This window comes from Lepus europaeus, chromosome 2, assembly GCF_033115175.1.
Source record: "Lepus europaeus isolate LE1 chromosome 2, mLepTim1.pri, whole genome shotgun sequence".
In the NCBI taxonomy this organism is placed as follows: Eukaryota; Metazoa; Chordata; class Mammalia; order Lagomorpha; family Leporidae; genus Lepus; species Lepus europaeus.
In genome coordinates, this window is record NC_084828.1 from 151,102,930 (window position 1) to 151,121,782 (window position 18,853).

At 53.8% G+C, this 18,853-nt stretch overlaps 1 protein-coding gene across 2 annotated transcripts in view; it reads right to left on the minus strand.

The window, feature by feature from the left end:
• COLQ (collagen like tail subunit of asymmetric acetylcholinesterase) overlaps positions 1 to 18,853 on the minus strand; it is a 62,277-nt gene that overhangs the window by 35,480 nt on the left and 7,944 nt on the right. The window contains exon 1 of one of the 2 annotated variants that reach the window (XM_062179092.1): positions 3,548 to 3,612. The exons of the other annotated variant lie outside the window; for it this stretch is intronic. Within the exon in view, the coding sequence (XP_062035076.1) occupies positions 3,548 to 3,611 (64 nt within the window). The 5' untranslated portion in view covers position 3,612. Of the gene's footprint in view, positions 1 to 3,547; positions 3,613 to 18,853 lie in introns of those variants that run through there. 2 annotated transcript variants of the gene reach the window in all.

The window sequence follows — 18,853 nt, forward strand, 5'->3', positions numbered from 1 at the left end:
AGGTGAGCTAATGGGAGAGGGGGCTCTTTAAAGAACAGTGGGGACAGGGGACAGGGAAGGCTGGGGAGCAACGTCCAAGCTAGACCGTGCAGTTTTAGATGCTCTGCAAAGGCTTTGGGCTTTGTTTGGAAAGGAGTAGACTGCTACAGCAGGTGTGGAGTGGAGAAGGGACAGGAGCCCAGTCACTGGAGAGTACAGAATGCAGGAACTGCAGAGCCAGGGCGAGCTTGGCAAGTAGGGAGGGAGCCTGTCTGGACTGATGTGGGGACAGGAAGGAAGGGATGGAGGCCACATTACAGGCAAGAGAGAAACCAGGGGCCGATGTGTTGTAGGAGAGACAGAGGAAGGAGAGCCAAGGGCGATTTTGAAGTTGCAGGGGACCTAGGGCGATAGCACTTGGAGTCTGAGATGCGGAAGCCGGAGGACGCACTAGTTGGGGAAAGCTGTTGTATTTGGTGTTAGACACTTGCTTGTTTGAGCACACCCTGCCAAGCTGGAACAGGCCTTGTGGGAGAGGCAGAAATGTGCCTGAATAGTGACCTCTCACTGTAGACAGAGCTCAGTGGTCCTTCCTCTCGGCCCTGCCCTACGTAACACAGCCCTGGATACTCCTCCTCACTCACTAAGAGCTGCAGGTGTGCTGCCCCCACCAGGAAGCTTTCCTTGACTTCCCAGACCAAAGTCGGTCGGCCCTGCTGTGTTTACCTCTGTATCAGCTCTTCCCTGTAGTGTAAAACTATTCCCTTATGCATCCCTGATTAAACTGTGCTTCCTGGGAGAGTGAGAGCAGGGTTTTTGCCAGGATCGGCACCGTACCAGGCACTCCCAAGGCTGAGTTATTGACACCAACATCCAATACTATCTTCAAGGTTCCAGTTATGCAGTTCCCACACAAGCTCACAGCAGCCCTGAGAGCTGGGTGCTGTGTGTGTCATTACCATCCCCATTTCACGGGTCCGAGGCAAAGAAGTTAAGTGCTTTGCCCAAAGTCACGTTTCTAGCAAGAGATAGAGGCAGGATTTGAACCCGGCAGCCAGTGTCTGTGGGTGAAAGTGACAGCTACTCTCGGCGCTGTCAAAGTCATCGAGAGGTCTTGGCTCCTGCTGGTCTCCGTGACAGCTGCTCGTGGGCATCAGGAGTGCACTGTGCTAGGCTGTGCCCTTATATTGTCACAGAACACAACGCCAATGCCCTCCAAAGCATCGGGAGCCGGGAGTGGGCAGGTGCACCTAGCTGCGGCGCGTGGAGAAGGCTGGCAGGCTCACCCCACTCCAGGACCCTATCAGGGTCCCCTCCGCACCTCCTCCCTTGCCTCTCGTTTGCCCCAGCCGCTGAGGCTGCGGTTTCCAGGCATACAGAGGAGGCCAGCAGGTCTGCGTGGCTAATTTGCCCTCAGACGCTTACGGTTAACCCACACCCACCATCGCTTGTTTTTCAGACTGTATATGGCCTCCAGTGCCTTCCTTCACCCAGCACCCTGTGTGGCTTCCATTGATGAAAAGCATTTGTCATGGGGCTGGCACTGTGCCATAGCAGGTAAAGCCACCCCCTGCAGTGCCGGCATCCCATAGGGGTGCCAGTTTGAGTCCCGGCTGCTCCACTTCCAATCCAGCTCCCTGCTAATGGCCTGGAAAAAGCAGCAGAAGATGGCCCAAGTGCTTTGGCCCCTTCACCCACATGGGAGACCTGGAAGAAGCTCCTGGCTCCTGGCTTCAGCCTGGTCCAGCCTTGGCTATTGCAGCCATTTGGGGCGTGAATCAGCAGATGGAAGATTCTCTCTCCCTCCCTCCCTCCCTTTCAAATAAATAAAATAAATCTTTTGAAAGCGATCAGTTGCTTTTCCTGCTGGGGCATCTGCATGGCCCCTCCCACCCCACCCCGTGTGCCTGGCCTCTCCCCGTTGACCTATGGGCGTTTCAGCAGGTGAAGGGCGATTCTTTCTGCCCTTCCCCAGGGCCCCGGAGCTGTTTGTTTTTAGCACAGTCTGGTTTATTTACAGCCCATTCCATCTCAGACTGTTTCCACCAGGTGGACGTGTTTGGGGCGGATCTCCCCGCTCCTCCCTCCCGGTCAGCTAAGCCGGGACTTCACATGTCTATTTTGGTGTCATTGAGTGGCCTCCGGCTCTCTCAGGACCACGCAGTCTGTCCAGCCTGGCAAAGCTCCAGCAGGCTCTGCTGTAATGGAAACAGTGTGTGTGTGTGTGTGTGCCACGTGGCTCAGCCCCAGGCAGCTGCCTTGGCAATGCCAGCACTCACAGATGTCAGGCCCACTCCCCGACTAAAGCACACTCTGAAGTCACATTGTACGTGGGCACCACGTTCCATGTCATGGGTTCTTGTCTGATGCAGGCTTTGGGCAAGGGTTGGGGTGTTTCCGCCATTGCTGATGCTGCTTCTGCTCTCTGGACTCAATAGCTTCTCTAGGAAAGGGGGTTTCTCCTGCTGCATTTCGGGAAACAGAGACACAGCCTTGGAAAGTGCTCCACTCCAAAGCACTCTCTGAAATAGACGTGGCCGGAAAAGCACAAGTCCAGGCAGGAGTGGCCGCAGGACCTGGTACAACTCACTCCCTCAAACTGTGAGCCCGTTTCCTCGTGTCTGCCATAAAGAATTTGGCCCGAGCCTCCTCCAAAGTCCTTTCCTTTTTTTTAAAAATACTTATGACGTCATCTTCATGCTGTCACTCCCAAGAGCAGCCGGCCATGGGCTACTTGAGATAGCTGTTTCCATTTCTGCCTCCTGGGTTTGCATCACGCAGCCAGAAGCCACCAGGGAAGTGAAGGGACACAGACATCCCACTTCGGCAGGTTAGGGACATGACCAGACCAGGGCTCTGGCCATGCTGCAGGTGGGCAACTCAGCTTTTTCTTCCTCCTCCCCCTGCTGTGGGAACCAGCCCCAGAAGCAGCCCTGGGAGGACAGAAGGGGAGAGGCAGCGCCGTGTCCCTGCCCTTGACCAGGGCTCAGAGCAGCGAGTGCTCGAGCCAACGGGCTGCAGTTGGTTCCGCCTTTCTCCTGGCCCACATGTTCCAGGGAAGGCTGCTGCCTGCCACTGTCCTCCATCGCCACACGAGGACCACAGCACCCTGGACAACCACCCCTGATCCTGAAAGCCAGAGGGAGTTTGAACTCCTCTGAAAGACCGGGTGAGGACACAACACAGACAGAAACCATCTGGCGTTTGGAGGCCGCTGCCTCTGAGCCACGTTTTCCAAGCCGGTCCTTATGGGAGCTGATGGGCAGCGACTCCACCACCCTCTGCCAGGGGAGCTTTGGATCTCTGAGACGGGTTTTGCTTCCAAGCCAAGGGAACCGCAGCCACCAGCCGGCCTCTTTGAAGTCAAGGTCACCAGAGGAACAACATGGGTGCACACACAGGGACATGAATGCCAGGTCCCTGCAGTTCTGCCACCGGCCAAGAAGTTTAACAGTTAAAGGTTGCTAAACATTCCTGGGACAAGTGTGCTTCCCAAAAGTCTGTCTTTGTTTTCCCCTGAACAATGCACACACACACATGCACACATGTACACACACACATGACTCACCCAGGCAGCAGAATAGTCCTGAGACAGTGAGCAGATGAGCGAGGCTGAATGACGGGCTCAGCATCGTGAGGTCAGACCCATGGCGGACTGCCCAGGAGCACGGCCTGAGATTGGTCGCGCCCGAGTGCTCCTAGCGCCTGGCTGGCTTGGCATTTGGGGTGGGAGTTGGCCAATCCCCACTGCCAGGGGTCCAGAGGCCAGCCTAGGGGGGACTTGGAAGACAGAGTGATTTCTGCCCACTGGAGGATGTAAGGATGTAAGCTGGGGCACAGGGCGCCCCTAGGGGCTCAGAGGAAACAGAGCAGGATCCGGCAAACAGGCTGCTCGTGGTTGGGCTCCAGAGCCTGCTATAGCCTGTTCTGCAAGCCTCAAAGTCCATCACCCCACCCCCACCCTGGGGCCGCCTCCTGCCCTGTCTTGCTAGGAAGACCCTTGTGGCTGGAATCCCAGCCCTCGGCATGTCTGTGCCAAGGCACTGCCGACAAAGCTGAACTTAACTAAGACAGCAACAACAGTATCACAAATGGGTCAACTAGCTGTATCTATGGTGGGGCCTTCAAAGAGTTCATGAAAATGCATATTATGGAAAAGCTATGCCTGGATTTCTGGGGTTTTATTTGCACTAATGTACTCTGTACTTCCATTTTCCTGTGTACTTCTGGAAGTACCCTGGTATCTCTAAGGGGTGTATGGGCAAGCCTTTCTCAGCGAACCCTCCCTGTGCAGTAATAGAGTGGCATACACCAGATACGTGCTGAAATCCATCTGCATCTCACAGGCACACACAGCGCAGGAGCCTGCACACACACACACAATCTTCTAGGTCATAAAAGACGAGTTTATGAGGACTTAGTAATAACCACTGTTGTTTTGGTCCATTAGGGAAGACCTGAAGCTATAGCAAGAGTTAGCCTGCATTTGTTATAAATGGCCAGATGGTAAGGAGTTTAGATTTTGTGCATACTACGGTCTCTGTATTATATATATCTTAACTCTGCCAGTATACATGAAAACAGGCTGGCGCTGTGGCACAGCCCATAAAGCTACTGCCTGTGGTGCCGGCATCCCATACGGGCACCGGTTCATGTCCACGTCTAATCCAGCTCCCTGCTAATGGCCTGAGAAAGCAGCAAAGATGCATTTGGGCCCCTGTCACCTACATGGGAGACCCTGATGAAGCTCCTGGCTTCGGCCTGGCTCAGCACTAGCCCTTGTAACATTGTAACATCTGGGGAATGAACTAGAGGATGGAACACCTCTCTCTCTCTCTCTCTCTCTCTCTCTCTCTCTCTCTCTCCCCTTCCCTCCCTCTCCTCCAATTATACCTCTTTCCATCCCCTGGTTCACTCCCCAAATGGCCACAACAGCCGGAGCTGAGCTGATCTGAAGCAGGAGCCAGGAGCCAGGAGCCAGGAGCCAGGAGCCAGGAGCTTCTTCCTGGCCTTCCACATGGGTGCAGGGAGTACTTGAGCCATCTTCTGCTTCTTTCCCAGGCCATGGCAGAGAGCTGGATCAGAAGTGGGCAGCCGGGTCTTGAACTGGTGCCCATATGAGATGCCAGCACTGCAGGTGGCAGCTTTACCCACTATGCCACAGCACTGGCTCCAATAAACAAAATCTTAGTGAACCAACCAACCAAACAAATAAAAAACCAGCCATAGGTATTGCATAAAAGAATGGGCGTGACTGTGCCCTAATAAAACTTTATTTACAAAATGAAGAGGCAGACTGGACTTGGCCCACAGACTGCGATTGGCCAACCCCTGCACTACAGCAAAGAGGAAGACACTGACATAGTGGATTAAGCTGTCGCCTGCGACGCCGGCATCCCGTATGAGCACTGGTTTGAGTCCTGGCTGCTCGGCTTTCCATCAGCTCCCTGCTAATGGCCTGGGAGGGCAGTGGATGATGGCCCAAGTACCTGGGCCCCTACTACCTACATGGGAGACCCAGAGGGAGTTCCAAGCTCCTGGCTTCTGCCTGGCCCCAGCCCTGGCCATGGTAGCCATTTTGGGAATCAACCAGTGGATGATGGTCTCTGTCCCTCCCTCTCTCGTTGTGTCACTCTGGCTTTCAAATAAAACAAGTCATTAAAAAAAGGAGAGAGAGAACGTGTGTTGATTTATGTTTCATTCCTTCAGAAACACACAGGGAGCAGCACACTGCGTGATACAATGTCCAGACGCAGCTCCTGCCCTCCAAATGTGCTATTCAGTGTCATGGCAATGGAACGGGCCTTGGTGTCCCATGAACTTGGGCTCAGGTTCTGGTTTTCCCACTGAGCAGCTGTGGGACCCTTTTAGAAAATATCAGTCTTTAACATTTTTTTAATAAGAGGCAAAAAGAGACAAGAAACAGACAGAAATCTTCCAACCTGCTGGTTCACTGCCCAGATTCCCACAACAGCCAAGACTGGGGCTCCGGTCAAAGCCAGAAGCTGGGAATACAATCATGGTACTTGAGCCGTCACCACTGCCTCCCTGGTGTGCAATAGCAGGAAGCTGGAACAGGAGGCAGAGCTGAGACTTGAACTTGGCACTTTGATACGGGATGCGGGCATCCAAGCTGCACATTGACCTCTGCACCAGCTGCCCACCCCATGGCTGTGGGACGCTGAGACTCAGCTTGCTTGTCTGTGAAGTGGGCACACCAAGACCTGCCCTGTGGGTTGATAGTGAGGATTAGAATGGGGTCTCCTTCAGCATACCCCGGATAACTATTTTAAAGTTATGTTTATTTATTTTAAGGGCGGAGCAACAGCATCTACTGGTCCACTCACCAAATGCCCACAATAGTTGGGGCTGGGCCAGGCTGAAGCCAGACTGGGTCTCCCATGCAGGGGTAGGAATCCAAGTGCTTGAATTATCACCTGTTACCTCCCAGGGAAGCATTAGCTAGAAGCTGAATCGTAACCACAGCCGGGACTTGAACCAGGCACTCTGACAAAGGATGCCAGCACCCAAGCCACGGCTTAACTGCTACCCCACGTGCCTGCCTCTCAGATACTCACTGAACAAGACAGAGAAAGAAGGCGTGGCTGATGTGGGGCTGGAACACGTGGAGGGATCTACAGGAGAAGACGAATATCCATTGAGGGAGAGGAGGTGCGAGTGAGAAACCAGGGAAGACTTCCTGGAAGAGGTGCCACTCAAACTGAGCCTTGAAAGCAGAGATTTGTTAGGACCAGGATGGGAGGGGCCAGGGAGAAAGACTTAGGCTCCATTCCTTCCCTGATTCCTCTGTTCTTCTCAGAAATGGATTGTAAGGCAGCAGGGGACAGGGACAGGCAGTGATCTGACACGAGTCCCACATGATTGCAGAAATACCAACTGCATATCATTTTCCCAGATCCCCCCATTCTGGGTCACATTCCCTCCATCTCTTCAGACCCGAGAGGGCCTGAATGTGTCAGCCACTCGGCCACACTGGATTCATTATGAAAATGACAGTGCGGCACCGCGGCTCAATAGGCTAATCCTCCACCTTGCGGCGCCGGCACACCGGGTTCTAGTCCCGGTTGGGGCACCGGATTCTGTCCCAGTTGCCCCTCTTCCAGGCCAGCTCTCTGCTATGGCCCGGGAAGGCAGTGGAGGATGGCCCAAGTGCTTGGGCCGTGCACCCCATGGGAGACCAGGATAAGCTCCTGGCTTCGGATCAGTGCGGTGCGCCAGCCGCAGCGGCCATTGGAGGGTGAACCAACGGCAAAAGGAAGACCTTTCTCTCTCTCTCACTGTCCACTCTGCCTGTCAAAAAAAAAATTTAAAAATTTAAAAAAAGAAAATGACGGCGGCCAGACCAGACCGTCGCGGACCTGTTGGGGTTTCTATTCTGATCCTGACTGCTGGACCTCCCCAGCATCTCCTTCTGTCCGTCTCTCTCTCTCTCTGCCTTTCTCTCCTCGGCCATTCTCTTTTCTCTCTGTCTCCAACTCTGTCCCTGTCTTTACAAGCAGTGACTGCTCGAATTTCCTGAAATCAGATGCCAGCAGGTGTGCCTCTCAGCCAGGTGCCAGCCTGGGAGTTAGAGACCTGCTCTCCAGCCCTGGCAGTCACTTGCTGGGTGACCTTGGCTGACTCACTTCCCCTCTGGGCCTCGATTTTCCCAGATGTAAAATAGGGAGCGTCGGACCAGACGGCCGTTAAGCCCTTTGCAGAGTTGGCTTCTCCCAGGCGTTGTGATTGCTGAGAGACAAGGGTCCCTCATTAGGGTCCTGCACAGGGATCCCGGACCTCCCTGCTCCCCCCACTCTAACCAGTCTGTGCCCTTAAGTTCCCTAGGTTCCTTGGCCCGGGCACCAGCTCAGCACAGCAGAGCTGCCTGCAAAATCTAATTTGTAATCAAAGTTCCCGGAGCCTTCCTGCAGCTGGCCGTAGGTGTCATCTTCACAATGTTTTGTCTTAATTGAAGGTCTGGGATTGATCGGCCAGGCCAGAGGACCCCTCCTGGAAGACTGCCTGCCCGGGCGCTGTTCCAGCCACTCCTGTCCCCCACCCGCAGCCTCTTCCTGCCACGGCGTGGAAGTGGCTTCTCCCTCGTGGCTTCCTCCCGCTGTGATTCCTACCAGAGAGAGACTTGGGCTCAGATAACTCAGGCACCCTTCTCTCAGACTCAACATTCCCGTATGAAGCAAAGCCGTCTCCATGTTTGGGGGCGGAGCCGAGGGTGCCCCAGCCTGGGGACTTATCTGCTGTCCCAGCCCAAGACCTCGGTGGGCAGAGGAGTCGATCAGAGGACATAGGTCTATGTTCCCCTTGACCAAGGCTCTCTGCTTAATCAAGTTTTGCTTGGGCTTCTTGGCCTAACAAGGCCTTGAACTTGGGCTCTGGGTCTACCCTTGCCGAGCCCAGTTGTAGCAAGAATTTAGGGACCTCAGTTTCGAGAGAATCCTGCACCCTTGGTATCTGAACAAATTTCTTGTTCCCCACCCTTGATATCTGGGCATCTCAATCTCTCTCCCCCCAGGATCCCATTAAGGAGGTTAATCAGAATCCCCCAAGCCTGAGGTCTCCTCTTAGTAATTCCCCCCACCCCAACATCCCAACCTGCTTCTCAGCTACGAACCCCCACATTGCATATTGAAGTGCCAGGGTTCGAATCCCAGCTCCACCTTGGAGTACAGCTTCCAGCTAATGTGCCCCATGGGAGGCAGCAGGTGACGGCTCAAGTACCTGGGTCCCTGCCACCCACATGGGAGGCCCAGATGGCGTTCCCAGCTCCTGGCTTTGGCCTGGCTCAGTCCTGGCTGTTGGTGGCATTTGGGGGAGTAAACCAGCAGATGGGAAGCCTCTCTGTCTCCATTTCTGTCTGTCTCTTTGCTTTTTAAATAAATGCTTTTAAAAATAAAAGAAAGAATGGGCAATTCTTTTTAAATCCCCATTGTCCTTGTGTGGGAGCTGAGCTTGATCTCTGTCCCCTATTATCTTGGTCCTGACACCAATGGCGTAGCCACAGATAAAGTCTCACCACCTGAACAAGTATCAGATTTCCTGGGGCTGGTGCTGTGGCATAACAGGTAAAGCCGCTGCCTGCAGTGCCAGCATCCCAAGTAGGCGCCGGTTGGAGACCCGGTTGCTCCACTTCCGATCTAGCTCTCTGCTGTGGCCTGGGAAAGCAGTAGAGGATGGCCCAAGTCCTTGGGCCCCTGTACTCGCGTGGGAGACCTGGAGGAAGCTCCTGACTCCTGGCTTCAGATCGGCACAGCTCTGGCCATTGCAGCCAATTAGGGAGTGAACCATCAGATGGAAGACCTCTCTCTCTCTCTCTGCCTCTCCTCTCTCTGTGTAACTTTCTCTCTTTCAAATAAATAAATAAATCTTAAAAAAAAAAAAGGCTCCCCACACACACACTCAGGTCTGGCTGAACCCTGTTAAGAGTCTGCTCACATGCATGAGCACTTACTGAGTGCTTACTGTGTGCATGCTCTTGCCATGCCATCAGTGTACAGAGGAGAAGCAGTTTCTGATCCAGCCTCTGGTGGACGAAGGTTTTCATGACATCTGCTAATGCGCCCTGATTAGTACACACTCCCCGGGATGCTGTGTTAAGAAGGACTCTGAGGACAGAGGGCCGTGACTAAGGAGTTGTGTCCTTGCTGAGATGGCAGGAAGGAGGCGGCCTGTGCTGCACACTTGCTGGTCCTCGTGCAGCAAAAATCCTGGCCCCGAAGCTGCAGCCCCTCTGGGCTCCACATTTCTCTCGAATTCTCACATTCAGTCCTCATGGCTGATGCTGGTTCTCCTTCTGCCGTAGCAGCCCCTGGGGGACGGCTCACTGTCGCTCTCCCATCCTCCATCCCCAGCTCATGCCTTCCTGCAGTTCTCATGACTCGAAAACAGCAGAGCCGCTAACATGGCCCTCCGCTGGCCAGCTGGCCGGGTCCCGTCGAGCCCCCAGCTACAGCCTCGGAGTTGGGGCTGGGCAGAGAAGGCAAGCATTCCCGAATGTTCTCCAACTGTGTTTATTCCTCCCCTGCCCACAGGCCAGAGCGACCCCAGCTCTGTACTTCCCAGCCCCCTGTGGGGAGGAGCGGGGTGGGGGGGTGACCACTCCTGCCAGTGGTTCTGCCTGGGTACAAAGGACTCAACTCCTGGGGAAAGGAGACAGGACCTGCATGCTCTGATGGCAGAACAGAGAGGGCAACCTGCGACCAGGAAGGACAGCAGCCTGTGACCAAGGACACTGGACTCTTGTTAGGGGGGCAAAAGCTGAATGTTGGGGCCTTTGGTGTGGTGCGGCAAGCGAAGCCACTTCCTGCCGTGCCGGCCTCCCACAAGAGTGCCAAGTCCTGGCTGCTCCGCCTCCCATCCAGGACTCTGCTAATGCAATGGAGAACGGCCCAAGTGCCTGGGTCCCTGCCACCCACGTGGGAGATTTGGATGGAGTTCCAGGCTCCAGGCTCCTGACTTCACCCTGGCCAGCCCCAACCGTTGCAAGCAGCAGATGAAAGATTCTCTCTCTCTCTCTCTCTCCCTTTCAATTAAAGAAATGAGTAAATCTTCAAAAAAACAGAAAGGACTCAATATTGATCAGATTGAGCTTATTTCGACAGCAGGTAGCAGTGGCCTTGCCCAGGCGTGAGACGACCACGCTGGGGAACATCCCGTGAGGGTCCCACGCAGTGCTCCTCTGAGCCGCACAAGAGCCCCAGCAGGTGTGCGTCAATGATAAGCCTCGGCAGGGGTGAGGTAGGTACCGAGGCCGAACACCACCCGGCCAGCGCAAGCCAGACCTGCGTCCACTTGTCTGCTTCGGGAGACTTCAGGAAGCTCAGTTACTGCACAAAGGGGCCCTCCCCAGGCTCATGTCCCGGCTCCTTCGCTTCTGGTCTAGCTTCCTGTAGATGGCGGCTCAAGTCATTGGGAGAGACCCAGAAGGAGTTCTTGGCTCCTGGCTTCAGCCAGCCTGGTGCAGCCCAGGCTGTTACTGTATTTGGAGAGTGATCCAATGGATGGACCATCTCTCTGTCTGCTTCCCTAACTGTCTCTCTGCCTTTCAAACAAAAGCAAATCATAATCAAATCAAAATTTAAAAGATAAGCCTATCAGGAACTAAGACGGATGGCTCAGCAGATACGTGTTGGCATAGTTCGGGGTAAAGAATAAGCACCAGGGGCGGGCGGCCGGGCCTATGTGTGGGGGTGGGGAGGCAGAGTATTGGCTAGAACTGCCTGGCAAAGTCGCCCCCTGGTGGTGCTCAGTCATCATCCCGGGTTAGTCATTACTTTAGCAAGTCCCGGATGGACAGTGCTTCGTATAGTGGGCTAAGCCTCCACCTGCAGTGCAGGCATCCCATATGTGCAACGGTTCGAGTCCTGGCTGCTCCACTTCCGATTCAGCTCTCTGCTATGGCCTGGGAAAGCAGTGGAAGATGGCCCAAGTCCTTGGGCCCCTGCACCCACATGGGAGACCCAGAAGAAGCTCCTGGCTCCAGATCTGCCCAACTCCAGCCATTGAGGCCATTTAGGGAGTGAACCAGTGGATGGAAGACCTCTAAATCTCTCTCTCTCTCTCTCTCTCTCTCTCTCTCTCGTGTGTGTGTGTGTGTGTGTCTTCCTCTCTCAGTCTAACTCTGCCTCTCAAATAAATAAATAAATCTTAAAAAAAAAAAAAAGATTCAAGAAAACAAACCCATCTCCTTCCCCTCCCACAAGGAATTATTTTGGACCTTATCTAAAGGAAGCCATCTGCTTTTTGAGTTCGAGTTTTAATTTGACCAAATGGCCTGTGGTAAATAGAGAGCAAAGAGGAGACAACGTTATTAGGAGCCTAGGGAACATAAGGAAACCTCCCCACGCTGGCTGCACAAGGCCCTGAATTCAATTACAGCGGGCCGCATAAATCAGCGAGTGCTGTTCAGTCTGCTCTGGCTTGACAGAGGAGGCCAACTTTGTAAGATTATTCAGGGGCTCTGGCCTTGGGTCAGAGACAAAAACCTGCAGCTGCATCGGGATCGGGCCCAGAGTGGGGACGGGGTGGGGGAGGGTGGGGGTATTTCCAACAGCCACTGACAACTGGCTGAGCGGAAAGACCCTGTGTGTCCCGCCACTGTCTCCAGGCCTTCTTTTTCCACAGTGACATTTCAGCCACATGTCATTTAGAAACCTCACGGCTCACTTAACCCTTCCCCATTGCCCCTCCGTGGCAGGTGCGCAGGAGGGAGCAGCTTCCTGGGAGCCCCTGGCTGCCCACTGAGTCACTCAAGCTGGCTGATTCCAGAAACTGGGGAGCCTCGGGCTGACCCCTTTGGGCTTTATGGAGCAATAGTTTCTCAGCTGATCGAGCCGGCAAGGTGAACTCTGAGCCTCACGCAGCCACTCCGGAAATTCTCCGAGCTCTCAATTCCCCTTCCTGCTTTGGGTCTATCAGATTTTGAAAGACAGAAAAATCCAGAGGAAAGATGATGCTTGTATGTAGATAACAACGTTTGATTTGGTTGTTTACAATAGGTAATATACATGCCTGTGATTCCAAATTCCAAACACCAGCCCCTGCATTGCTGCTACAATGTATGAGACTGAGAATGTTTCCATACATTTTAGAGCCACTTATACCCTCTTCGTTTTTCCATTAGGTTGTGGGCCTTTTTCCCTTCCGTCCTTCCTTCCTTCCACAGGCAGAGTGGACAGTCAGAGAGAGAGACAGAGAGGAAGGTCCTCCTTCACTGTTGGTTCATCCTCCAATGGCCACCATGGCCAGCGTGCCGATCCGAAGCCAGGAGCCAGGTGCCCCTCCTGGTCTCCCATGTGGCCACAGGGCCCAAGGACCTTGGCCATCCTCCACTGCACTCCTGGGCCACAGCAGAGAGCTAGACTGGAAGAGGAACAACAGGGACAGAATCCGGTGCCCCGACCGGGACTAGAACCTGGTGTGCTGGCGCCGCAGGCGGAGGATTAGCCTATTGAGCAGAATTACTGAGATGGGGGGGGGGGGGAGAGAGAGAGATCTTCCATCTGCTGCTTTACTCCCCAAACGGCTGCAATGACCAGAGCTGGGCCAGGCAAAGGCCAGGAGCCAGAAGCTTCTTCCAGGTCTCCTAAGTATGTGTAGGGGCCCAAGGACTTGTGCTGTCTTCCATTGCTTTCTCAGGTCCATTAGCAGGGAGCTGGATCAAAGTGGAGCAGCCAGGACTTGAACCAGTGCCCATGTGGAATGGCAAGAGTCGCAGGCAGCGGCTTTACCTGCTATGCCACAGCACTGGCCCGCCCCCCCCCTTTTATAACTTTCCCTTATATATAAGGGAAGTAACACTTTATGATAAAACTTGCAATTCTTTTTCACTTGTTTGGTTTGGTTTTTTGATTTTGTTTTCACCACACACGCTTTTTAAAAAATGTAGTAAAATAATTTATTAGCTTTTATGATTTCTGGGCTTTTTCCCCGCACTACAGTTGCTCCCCAAAATCTCCCAAGTTTCTTCTAATAATATTATAGCTTCATATTTATTTATTTATTTATTTTTAATTTCTGGAGAACTGCATTTTTTAAAAAGATTTACTTATTTATTTGAAAGTCAGAGTTACACACAGAGAGAAGGAGAGGCAGAGAGAGAGAGAGAGAGAGGTGTCTTCCATTCATTGGTTCACTCTCCAATTGGCTGCAATGGCCGGAGTGGCACTGATCTGAAGCCAGGAGCCAGGAGCTTATTCCAGGTCTCCCTCGTGGGTGCAAGGGCCCAAGGACTAGGACCATCTTCTACTGCTTTCCCAGGCCATACTAGAGAGCTGGATCATATGGGTCTGGAACCGGCATCCATATGGGATGTCGGCACTGCAGGCAGCGGCTTTACCTGCTACTCCACAGCACTGGTCCCTATAGCTTCATATTTAAATCTTAATTCCTTTGTGATTTACTCTGGTGTAAGGTGTTAGTAAATTTGCTTGTTTTCCAAAAACAGTTTACCTGTGGCCTAAAGCAGGAAAGAAAACCTCTATGTGGCCTGCAAACATCAGCTGTCACCAAACTGGGTCATAGGCAGCGGATGCTTATGCATACCATTCTACAGCCCTACCCGTTGTTAATATTCTCTCCATTGGCCAGATAATGCACTGAGGCTCTAAGAGGTGGCCAGGAAAAGAGCTACGGCTTGAATCCAGGTGACTGTCTCCTTGTCTCAAATGCTCTTCTCCCATGCAAACTCCAAGCACTTGTGTGGCTGGGGCGTCGCCATGGTGACCTACGCCACTCCCTTTGTGGTATGTTAACCTCATCAGCAGGTTCTGGGCTCCTTGAGTGAGGCTGGGTTGTCACAGGAATCGTCTGATGAGCTGAGTCGGGTTGTTTTATGAATGTTCTTGTCCAGTGTGGAAGTTAAGCAAATAGGAGGGGGCAGTACAATGAATAGTTGTAGTCTGTCAAATGTTAGATAGCTCAAGCAATAGCCCTAGGACTTGAGACACTGCCGATAGAGTTCAATGTAAGAAGGAGGAGGTGGAGGAGGAGGATCTGAATCCATTCAAATGGATTTTATTGCCCCAGTGAGAAAAAAAATTGAAGAGCCAGTATCGTGGCATAGCTGGTAAAGCCACACCTGCATCCCAAATCAGCTGCTCCACATTTCTGATCCAGCTCCCTGCTAATGGCCTGGGGAAGCAACAGAGGCTGGCCCAAGTGCTTGGGCCCCTGAACCCACTTGGGAAACCTGGATGAAGCTCTGGCTCCTGGCTTTGGCCTGGCCAAGCCCTGGCTATTGTGGCCAACTGGGGAGCGGACCAGCAGATGAAAGATCTCTCTCTCTCCCTTCCTCTTTATTTCCCTCTCTCTGTAGCTCTGATTTTCTTTCTTTCTTTCTTTTTTCTTTTTTTTTTTTTTACAGGCAGAGTGGACAGTGAGAGAGAGAGAGAGACAGAGAGAAAGGTCTTCCTTTGCCGTTGGTTCACCCTCCAATGGCCGCCGCGGTAGGCGCGCTGTGGCCGGCGCACCGCGCTGATCCGATGGCAGGAGCCAGGTGCTTCTCCTGGTCTCCCATGCGGGTGCAGGGCCCAAGGACTTGGGCCATCCTCCATTGCACTCCCGGGCCACAGCAGAGAGCTGGCCTGGAAGAGGGGCAACCGGGACAGAACCCAGCACCCCGACTAGGACTAGAACTCGGGGTGCCGGCGACACAGGCGGATTAGCCTATTGAGCCACAGTGCCGGCCGCTCTGACTTTCAAATAAATAAAATAAATATTTTTTTAAAAATTGAGCAAAATGCAAAGATACAGCAGGTGGATACAGGACCAGAACACCGAGCCCCAGTGTGGAATCAGCCATCATGTGCTGGCATTCCATTTGAAAACCTCCTGTCTGATAACCTTCCTCTGAGGGCCCAGGAGGACCTGCACAGGGCTGGCCTGGGGACCTGGCGGCCCCTTGTATGTCATTGCACACAAGGAGGATGCTGCGTGGACAGAGGACCGCATTCTCCCAACGCAGAAGAATTGGACAGAAGAGCGGTGGCTGTCCCCGGGGGCGGTTCTGTACTAGGCTGCACGGTTTCCACTGGGTGATGCTCTTAGCAGCAGCGTGCTGGGCTGGGGTGGGGGGGGGGAGTCCCAGATCAGCCCATTCTGGGGAGGTGAGAGGCTCTGGAGAGCACAGGATGATGGCAAAGTGGGGGCCTCAGGCTTAATGAGCCGTGCCTCCTATGTCTTCATAATCCTGTGCTGAGTGCACGCTCTGCCCCGGGCCCAGGGCCAGGCCCTTCCCACATCCCCCTTCCATCTTCACAATGGCCCTGTGCACTATACTTGGGTTTTACCATGTGCCCCTGCTCCAGGTGAGGCTGTGGCCTCCCCAGTCTGATGCTGTGAGATTCCGGAGCTGATGCAGTCCTGCGCGCCTGCCCCAGCCTCAGGCTACACATGGAGGAGATGCCCAGTAGCCGCAGCTGTGATAAGAGCGAGTGGGGTCGTGGTGGTAATGGAACATCATCTCCGGGGAGGCAGGTGGCCCGGCTCCCATTCTCTCACTGGGAGTCACGATTGCAGCCAGTAACCCAGAGCGGACCGCGTGCAGCACACAGCTCTCCATACGCATGCGCCCATTTTCTTCTTATCGCCACCGCCAACCCAGGCCCCTGGTATCCCCACTTCCAGATGTTACGAAATTCAAGTGTGTGGCACAGTTGTTAAGTTGCTCCGTGGGATGCCCACAGCCCGTTTGGGAGTGCCGGGGTTCAAGTCCTGGCCCCACTTCTGAATCCAGCTTCCTCCTAGTGCACACCCTGCACAAGTAGTAGGGTCACTGTCCCCCACGTGGGAGACCTGGGTTGAGCTCCTGGCCTCTGGCTTTGGCCTGGCCCAGCTCTGGCTGTAGTGGGTATTTGGGGAGTACATAGGTAGATGGAAGATGTCTCTCTATCTCTCTGCCTTCCAAATAAAATGAAAATAAATGCAAATTTTAAAACGAATAAATAAGCTAGTATTATGGCCTGCCAGTTTAAGCCTCCACTTGCAAGACTGGCATCCTGTAGTGCCAGCTACTCTGTTTCCAATCCAGCTCCCTGCTAATGCACCTGGAAGATGGCCCAAGTACCTGAGCCCCTGCCACCCATGTGGGAGACCCAGGTGGAATCCCAGCTCCTGATTTCGGCCTGGCCCAGACCTGCTGTTGCAGCCATCTGGGGAGTGAATCAGCAGAGAGAAGATCTCTCCCTCCCCCTCTCCCTCTCCCTCTTGCACTGGCTTTCAAATAAATACATAAGCCTTTAAACATTTTTTTAATTTAAGTAAAAAATTAAGGAATGAACACAAGGCCATTTAGACCCTCAGCTAGCACATCATGGAGCTATAACTCCAGCCCAGAGCTGTCCTAGTTGGAACTCACAGACCTGGGTTCTCATGCCCAGGCCCTGTCTCTGGGTGCATGCTACTTCTGTAGACCAGCAAACAACTTGTGAACCACGCAGTGAGAGGTCGACTAAGGCCGACAGGATCCTTGCAAGCTGGCCCACCTCTGCATTCCACGGATGGGGATGCTGAGTCTCTTAAGACAGCAAGCAGCTAGTCCAACACTGCAAGTGTCTGAATTTTGCCCCCGTGCCCTGGCACCAGGTTACAAGGTTCTCTAACGATATTAGCCAAGAAATCTGCCAGGCCCCTTTCCATCGGCCACGAACAGAAGGCCTGTCTGGCAGGTGCAGAGAGAAGTGAGGGCGGGAGTTGTTGACTTGGATGATTAAAGAGGAGGAGCAAGGCAAGAACCCATTTGCCAGAGCTATGCTGGAGAAAGGACTGCAGGGCCTGGATTGCTTGTCAAGCCACACCCATCTTCCAAAGCCTTCATAGGAGCAGGTGCACACAGTGGGGACAGTGGCTCCCAGATCACCCTGCTTTGGCAAGGCCCTGATGCTCCCCAGCACAGGGACATGTGTCCCTTCTACCCTTCACTTGCTCACCCTGACTGTGCCCATGGTGACTCTCGGGTGGATGGACAGAGGGCAAAGGTTGTTTTCTTTGCTTGCAGCCTCCCTCCCTCCTGAGAAGTATTCTCAGTGCTAGAGCATTTGGTTTCTGGAACAGAGAATTCGGAAGCCTCTTGGGAGGCCACCCCATGAGGCCCACCCCAAGAAGCATGGTCTCAGAAACCGGGTTGGCCCAGCTGAGACACAAAGGGGCAGTCCCCTTTCAACTCACGTGTAAGGGCCTGTCCCACAAACCCCTCACAGAGCGCACAAGCTCCAACACAAGCAGAAAGGACAGGGAGGTCTCTGCAGGTGCCGCAGCAGCCGGCCAGGCCTGAGAGGCCCGGGGCATGGGTCCTAGGAGAGAGCTGTCCAGAGCAGCAGGAAGCTCCTGGGGCTGTCCCCACATTTCCCTGAGGGATACCAAGAAGACAGGTGGCAGGAGGAGAGGAGGAAGGGCGGAGGCTGTGGGAGGAGGAGCCGATACAGAAGATCTCTCTGGCCCAGCTGGTGGCCAGTGCAAGTGGACAGCAGCCCCGCGGCCTCCCCGACAGCTGTCGCGAGCCTGTGTTTATGTTGGTTGCCATGAGAGGTAAGTGCAGTGTGAATGGAGCCTCAGGCTCCGGGGCCAGGCGATGGAGCAGGGCCAGGTGTATTTTTAAAGCTTCCGGGAAAGCCGGGTGGTCACCAGCACAGAGCCTCCTCCCCCATTAGCACGCTCCTGCTTAGGGACTGCTTACAAGGGAGGAGCGGCTGGAAGCCACGGCTTCTCTTACTGCCTTCATCACTGGATATCTTCAGCTCAAAGTTGTCTGGGTTGTGTTTGGGATTTTGGGCACTGTTGAAAGTGCTTTTATGTTCTGTGGGTGCTAGTTCAAGACCGGGCTGCTCCACTTCTGACCCAGCTCCCTGCTAATGTGCCTGGGAAAGCAGCGGAGGATGGCCCAAGTTCTGAGGCCTCTGCACCCAGTGTGGGAGACCTGGAGGAAGCTCCTGGCTCCTGGCTTCAGATAGGCCCAGCTCCAGCTGTTGCAGCCATTTGGGGAGTGAACCAGCAGATGGAAGACCTCTCTCTCTCTCTCTCTCTCTCTCTCTCTCTCCCTCTCTCTCTGTAACTGTGCCTTTCAAAATAAATAAAAAAATAAATCTTTAGAGAGAGAGAGAGAGAGAGAGATGAGCTCAAGAAAGCAATACAACCACTGAAACAAGATGCTACACTGCTTGCTTAAAAATGGAGGAAGAGGCCCGGATGGAAGAGGGCAAGAAACGCAGCTTAGACCTGAATGAGGCAGAAGACAGAGTACTTCCCTGGGGCCTTCAGCCGGAGCCCGGCCTTGCCCACTCCTTGCCTTTTCCCACTGAGACTGACTTCAGGCTTGGCACCTTGAGAGCTGTGAGAGAATGGAGGTGTTAGGTCTGTGATTTGT